Source organism: Drosophila gunungcola, unplaced genomic scaffold, assembly GCF_025200985.1.
Source record: "Drosophila gunungcola strain Sukarami unplaced genomic scaffold, Dgunungcola_SK_2 000177F, whole genome shotgun sequence".
In the NCBI taxonomy this organism is placed as follows: Eukaryota; Metazoa; Arthropoda; class Insecta; order Diptera; family Drosophilidae; genus Drosophila; species Drosophila gunungcola.
The window spans coordinates 113,861-121,322 of record NW_026453338.1 but is presented as its reverse complement, the minus strand read 5'-3'; the positions used below and the strand labels follow the sequence as shown (position 1 = coordinate 121,322).

Genomic DNA, 7,462 nt, shown 5'->3' with positions numbered 1-7,462 from the left:
ATTGCTCATATTGGGGATTTATAAGATATACACTTCCGATTCGCACGATATTTCACCCTAATTAAGATATGTATTAAAAAATACGATTTGAAGAGTTTGAGGTCAACAGCTTTTAAAATGCTCGAAATTTGCTAAAAAAAAATATATTTTAAGCGATTTTACCATTTTGGCCATATCCGATTGGCACGCCTTTTCAGCCTGATCATGGTAAGCATTAAAAAATACGATTTGGAAAGATTCAGGTCAACAGATTACGCACTGCCCGAAATTTGCGGAAAAAATTGAGTTTAAACTCATTTTGCCCAATTGCTCATATGGAGGATTTATATGATATACACTTCCGATTGGCACGATATTTCACGTTAATTATGCTTGTAACGAACAACGTTGAGCTGATGGTATTGCAAACTGTTAGCCCTGCACGCGTTTAAATCCGGCTCTAGCTCGTCAGCGAATGTCGTGGTGTTCTTGGGAGGCTGCAGCTTACGGGTGCTCTTAAATATCTTTAACAATTAATATGTATTGCGTGCAAACAGGCAACGAGCCAATATCGGCCGGAAAAGAGATAGCATATCAAACAGACAGACAGACAGAGATAGCACTTCTCACACTACACGCCCCTAGATGTAAATGGGGGTGCTATCAGCCCACCCTACCATGGCCAATGCTCTTCCAATACCATACTGCATTAGGCCCCTTTTAATAACTGATTCTACGACGGCTCTCGGGTTAGCATGGAGTTAAAAAGATGATTGTTTACTCAGACATTATAATAAGTGTTTATTTACTAAATATAAGAGGGAAAGATATTAACTTCATTTAAATTAAGATATTTTGTGTATACAGGTATTGTTTAAAACTAGCATGCATAATTCTTAATAAAACTTTAAATTTTCATTTTTTTTTTTTTTAATTTCATTTCAGTAACAAAAGGGTATTAAAATATATTTAAATCGAAAATAACAGATTTAATTTTCTACTTCATTGTTTTCTTTTTGTTTGTTTAATAAGAAATATTATCGTTATCATTCAGACAATTTATTTAGTATTTTTACTTGATCAATTAATTGCGTAATAAAATTTCGGATAACTCTCAAGACCGTTAAATTTGCCGAAGGGTATTAAATTGTCAAACTTGGCTCACCTGAGAAATCCCACTGATGAAAGCGCTTCCATATGTTGGTGGTGTTGCTGAAAATTTGTAAACAATATGCAAGCCAAAGAAATTCGGCAATTACAACCTTATCGGCTCATACGTCTGCACATCTTTAACTGGTCCGAAACTTACATACACATCTCTAGAATTTTACATGTTCCTACTCTCCACCTATATTCGCACCTTTTTAGTCTATTTATAACTAACGATAAAAGCTTTCGAACTTCTTGTTCTCTTCTTATGCACACCTACTGCTCTTTTTCTATTCACATTTCTTTTAACATTTTAACTTATTTATATTTTTTCATTGATTTTAATTAGTAGAACTTAGCCTTATCTTATACGATTTTTATGTCTTCAACCGGTTATATGTTTTTATTTGGCAACTTCAAATTTACTTCATTTTATCTGTGTAAAAATCTGGGTTTGCTTTTGCTTTTGTGTTTACATTAAGGTTTGCGTTTACTTTTATATGTGCTCAGCTTTGCGATCACTTGTGTACATACATTTCTTTGTTTACTTTTATATGTGCATTTAGTTTGCGTTTACATTTATATACGCATTTTGCTTTGCGACTACCTTTGGGCACTATTCTGACTTAGTTTTAGACACTTCACTATGGGAAATACTGGGATTTAATAACTGTAGACCATAGCTGCAGATTATGAGAGCACAGACGGGTTTATAAACACTTGTTGGTATGCAATTTAATTAAGTCGACAGACGTATGATACCAAAAAAAAATGCACTGAAAACTTATTGCGGCATGCTGCTGGCGCTGGTTACGTTGAGTTCCTGATGACGTTTCCTTCTCCTCGCTGCTCCGGGGTTTAGCCGAAGACGTGGACGAACTGAACTTCCTTTTTGGGGCAGAAATGACTGACGAGATGATCGCCGGAGGTACTCGGCGACGAAAGGGCATGTAAGAACGCCGTCCCCTATGACAAATAAAACGCCTGAATGAGGGCATGTTCACTTGCACCGGTTATAGGTTATGACTTACCCGTGAGGGTGTGGTAACTAACCGTTTTGGCCAGAATCTGGCCAAGAATTGGTTCACTGCCACTGTAATACCGTATGCCGTGCAAAAATTTGTGCAGTGGTGAGCTGCGAAAGTCTTGATCGGCCACAACCTCTTTACTTTAAGTTGTATTGTCGCTGTTCTTTTGCCAGCTATACAACCGCTCAGGTCGAGACTCAGATTAAGAAGAAATCATGAGGTTTTCGAGGGCGGATATTACAAGATGGGTTACAACCGGGATTAGAGCTGGGCTATCGCTAAAACGTTAACGCTAATGCAGTCCTACCTATTGACGATTAATCTTCCCCTCTTAAGGTTGCCCTTTACAGCCGATACCGCCCGCTAGGTGGCGCAACTAAACATACGATATGTGGTTCTATACTCCACTACAACACCCCCCCGCTAAAATCAGACTTGGGGGTAAACCCAACAAGGCTGATCCCGCCAAGACTATTGGCGCAGATCTTTTGCATGGTAGCGTCCAACGAGTTTACCTTGAAGGTCCTCAATGTCGTAGTATGAATTTCCTAGCTTCTGACGCACACGTGCCTTCACAAATGCAGGACCTAATTTGGCATTGTATCCTGTTTGAAAACAGCTTTGCTTAAAATTCCTCCGAAACACTTCTTGACCATTGGAGTAGGAAACCTCACGCGATCTAAGATTGTAGCGCTCTCTATTATTGTTGTCTTGCATTTCTGATAACTTAATTGCCTTGCTATGAGCTAATTCTAACGAGTCTGTTCTAGTGAATGTCACCCCTCTATCTTGTAAAGATTGCAGCGATCTCAAAAGGGAGTAAGTGCCTCCTGATGTCACCATGTGTTGGCCAAATACCATATAATAAGGAGATGTCCCGATGGCTGAATGGGTGGCAGACCTAAGGGCGCAGGCAATGCTGCTTAGATTTGCATCCCAATCTTTTTGGCTAGCATCTACATACGATCGAATAGCAGTAATTATTGAGCGATTCACTCGCTCTGATGCATTTGCTTGGGGCGAATGGATTGCTGTGAGCTTATGAGTAATCCTGTGTTCCCTTAACAACTTTTGAAATAATTCAGCCCTAAACTGTGAGCCGTTATCTGAAACTATTGTTTCCGGCACGCCGCACAAATGAAACAACTCCTCTCTCATATACTTCACAACGATGGCCGCTTCCAGCTTTTTAACGGCTTTCAAGAAGACAAACTTCGAGAAGTGATCCAGAACTATAAAAATTGCGACGTTTCCACTACGCGACCGAGGGTATGGACCTAGAAAGTCTATATAAACACGCTGGAAGAATCGTTGAGATTCTGGTGCTTTTCCCATGGGAGGCCTTAACGGACAGTTGGGGGCTTTTGTGGACTTGCAGGTCTCACATTTGCTTATGTATGACTTTACGTCACCTACCAAGCCAGGCCAGTAATAGTAGCGGCGTATACGTTCTAGAGTTTTATGCACGCCTCCATGAGCAGCAAGTGGGTGATTGTGTGCATTTTCCAACACATCGGCCACCAGCTGTATTGGTACCCATAGTTTCCAGATATAAACATCGTGAAGAGGCTCACCTGTCGCATGCTCTGATCGTCGATAAACCAAGTTATCTAACACTTTTAAGTCAGGAAATTTCGAATTGTTGGCCCTAACACTTTCAACCAGGCTTAAATATTCTGGGCTTTGAAAATGTTTGGACGTTACATCCACCAGCAAGCCCTGTGAAGCATCAATGCTCGCTATTTCGTCCTCGTTGACTCTAGAGAGGGCATCTGGAACTACATTAAGTGATCCCCGGCGATGTTCGATCGTAAATTTAAACGCTTGCAATTTGAGAGCCCATCTTGCCAAACGGCAATTGAGATCCGTCTGACCCATTAACCACTTCAGCGATGCATGGTCTGTAATTATCGTGAAGTCCTGACCTTCTACGTAGGGACGAAATCGCTTAAACGCTTACAATTGCAGCCAGGCACTCTTGTTCACTTACTGAGTAGCTTTTTTGGGCCTTGTTAAGCTTTTTAGAGACAAAAGCGATCGGGTATTCGTCACCCTGTTCCGTTTTCTGGACTAAAACACCTCCTACGCCACTTTTGCTAGCATCGCAATGAATATAGAAGGGCTTTGAAAAATCTGGGCTTCTAAGGACGGGTGCGGAACAAAGCATTCGTTTCAACTTTATAAATGCCTGATGTCCTTCCTCTGTCATCGTGAATTTTCTTTTTGCCTTAAGTAGGTCTGTCAAGGGTGCAGCTACCGTAGCAAAATTGTCTATAAATTTGCGGTACCAGCCCGCCATACCTAGGAAGCTTCTCAAACTTTTCAGGGTTTTGGGCAACGGAAACTTCTCAATCGCTGACACTTTTTCCGGATCTGTGCGTATCTCGCCTTCCCCGATGACATGCCCTAAATACCTGACCTGCTGAACGCAAAAATGACTTTTTTGAACATTGATTGTCAAACCGGCAGATCGGATGCGATCAGAGACTGTTTTCAGGACTTTTATATGGTCTTCAAAGCTCTCTGACACTAGCAAGAGATCGTCAAGATAGATGAAAACCTCATTGCGCAGTGAAGCAGGGATAACTTTGTCCATTAAACGCGACATTGTTTGGCCAGCGTTGCAAAGGCCAAACGGCATTACCTTAAATTGGTAAACCACATCAATGTGGTGTGAAAGGAGACTTGTTTTACCCAAACCAGCGGATGCGAATGATGGGAACTGATCAACTACAATCAACATTGATTGTCAAACCGGCAGATCGGATGCGATCAGAGACTGTTTTCAGGACTTTTATATGGTCTTCAAAGCTCTCTGACACTAGCAAGAGATCGTCAAGATAGATGAAAACCTCATTGCGCAGTGAAGCAGGGATAACTTTGTCCATTAAACGCGACATTGTTTGGCCAGCGTTGCAAAGGCCAAACGGCATTACCTTAAATTGGTAAACCACATCAATGTGGTGTGAAAGGAGACTTGTTTTACCCAAACCAGCGGATGCGAATGATGGGAACTGATCAACTACTTTCTGGAGGGTTTTCTTCTGTTCCTCAGACAGATTGTGAGCGCTTAGCTCCGAAATCTGAATATCGGGAGGTAACAAATCGAAAAGTTGCCAAAAGTCAACGCCGAGATAAAGGTTTTGCTTCAGAGAAGGAACTATGTGCATATCAATAGCCTTTATCTGACCATTATATTCTATATCTGTGCTTAATCGACCTACAATATTCTGCTTGCTTCCATCTGCAGTACAATATTATTAAACACTCTGCGAATGGGGACTTTACTACCAAGAATTTCCTGTGCGAACTGACCGCCGATACAACTCATAGCGGCTCCGGTATCCATAAGCCCTTTAATTTTGCGATCAAGGATTTTGACCACGGTGTATGGACGCTGGTCGACACAAGTATTGCGAAGCGCACTTAAGTCTTTAGTGACTTTCCAGAACCTTTTAAGTCTATTTGTATTTCGTGATTTATTTTTAATTCTAGAGTTATTAAGAAAAGAAGATTTGTTGCTACTAATTTTAAGATTACTAACTCTCTGATGCCATCCACCTAAAGGAACATCATCAGGAGTAAGAGAGTCCTTTTCAGGACAGTTCCTAATGGGACTTATAAGTGCTCGTTTTCGGTGTTTGTTGACTGTGTCTTCTGAACACACCGAGAACGAGTGACTTGGGTGTTCTGCTGAAGGTTTTTTTGGCATCTTTGGCACGATGGCTTGTACGTGTTGCGTGCGCCACATCCATAGCAAAACACTTTTCGAGGAGCAGTGCAGTCTTGGTACCTGTGACCTTCCTTTCTACAGTTCCAGCAAATTAAAGATATTGCTTCAACTGCACCATCATCGTCTTCGAATAACTCTGATTCACAAACTTTATGCTGGTCCTCTAGCAGTTCTGAGACATGGCTTTTAAACAGAGAATCCTTTTTATATACTTGATTCCGCTTTACCTCATCAAGGAAACATTCTCGTCTTCTACATATTTCGCGAAGTTTTGAGATTGTTTCCGTAGGAATATTTAAGATTTCGTGTCTTATTTCTGCTCTCAGATTGCGCCTTAGAATCTCTATCAAGGCTTTTTCATTCAAAGGGCATTCTAGGCTATCAGTCAACTGAACTATAGCATCATAAAACGAATCGAAATTCTCTTTTTCTTTTTGTTTTCGATCTCTAATCAATTCTCGAATATCTACATCTGTCCTAGTATCCCTGAATTGACGACGAAGTGCGCCACACAGTTCGCTCCACTTTACGGATTGCACTGATTTATGATACCGCCAGTAAAAGTCACTTGCCTTACCCTCAAACAATGCACTTGCGTTGCTACACATTACATCGAATTTTGAATCAAGTGTTTGGCCGGTTAGAGCTTGTACCCTGTATATAAAATTATCTACGCTTATGCCGCCTGTGTCTCCGCTAAAACGGAGTTTCCATCCATTCATTATATGTGCCACCTTATCTGGCCTGTGAAAAAGTTCTGTTGCTGTTGATCTAGGTGAAATGTTAGCCTGAGAAAGATTTTGTCCTGCATTCGATTGCCTTGCATCTATGCCAAGAAGCTGATCAAGTGAGGACCCTAAATCGGTAGCGCTATGATGTGTCGGTTGGGGAATTCTGGCCGCTAGATTGGATTGTATCATGTTTGACATTTTTTCTGATAATTGCGTAAGCAACTCGTGTTGCATAGATTTTACTGCATCTAACACCATACTTTGTAGGTCCTCGCCCCCACGCTCTCGACTCTGATTTTCTTTCTCCATAACTTCTGATCCCTGACTTTCGCCCTCTGCTTGTGAACTTAAAAGTTTTTGACTTCTTGTTTTTTGTGCGATAAAACTATCTGATCTTGTAGTAAGTTCTCCAGAACCAGCAGCTTTACAGGTTGGGCAGGTTTTCTTGCTCTTCAAATGTGTGCTTATACACTTTCTATGAAACCCGTGCCCGCATTTTGTCTTGTATAAATCTTTTTCAAGAATGCGCGAATTGCATAAGACACAAAAATCAGACGATCTTCCGGCTTCTTCGCTATCTGAATGGTCCACTCCCATAGTTTATTAATTTCCCGCTTAGACAACAGTTGGCTGGTTTTGTAAATCAAATATTAAAATGAAACGTAACTAGCTAAAGAAAAATTCGGAAAAATCGAAAATATAAGATCATTAGCAACTAGCTTATGCTATTACGAAAATTTATGACGGAAAAACAATTAACTCCATGCATAACCAAGAGCTCATCGACGAAGCTCTAATTAAAATGATGTGAGAAGTTCTTAAGAAAATAGAGAAAAAGATAA

At 40.7% G+C, this 7,462-nt stretch overlaps 1 protein-coding gene across 1 annotated transcript; it reads right to left on the bottom strand.

Moving 5' to 3' along the window:
• Window positions 1–1,003: 1,003 nt before the first annotated feature.
• On the bottom strand, window positions 1,004–7,217 carry LOC128265919 (uncharacterized). The gene is made up of 3 exons (XM_053002165.1): window positions 5,472–7,217; window positions 2,160–2,743; window positions 1,004–2,094 (listed from the first exon to the last, which is right to left on the bottom strand). Exon 1 carries the CDS (start codon window positions 7,215–7,217, stop codon window positions 5,775–5,777), a length of 1,443 nt encoding a protein of 480 aa, XP_052858125.1. The 3' UTR covers window positions 1,004–2,094; window positions 2,160–2,743; window positions 5,472–5,774.
• Between the last annotated feature and the right edge of the window lie 245 nt (window positions 7,218–7,462).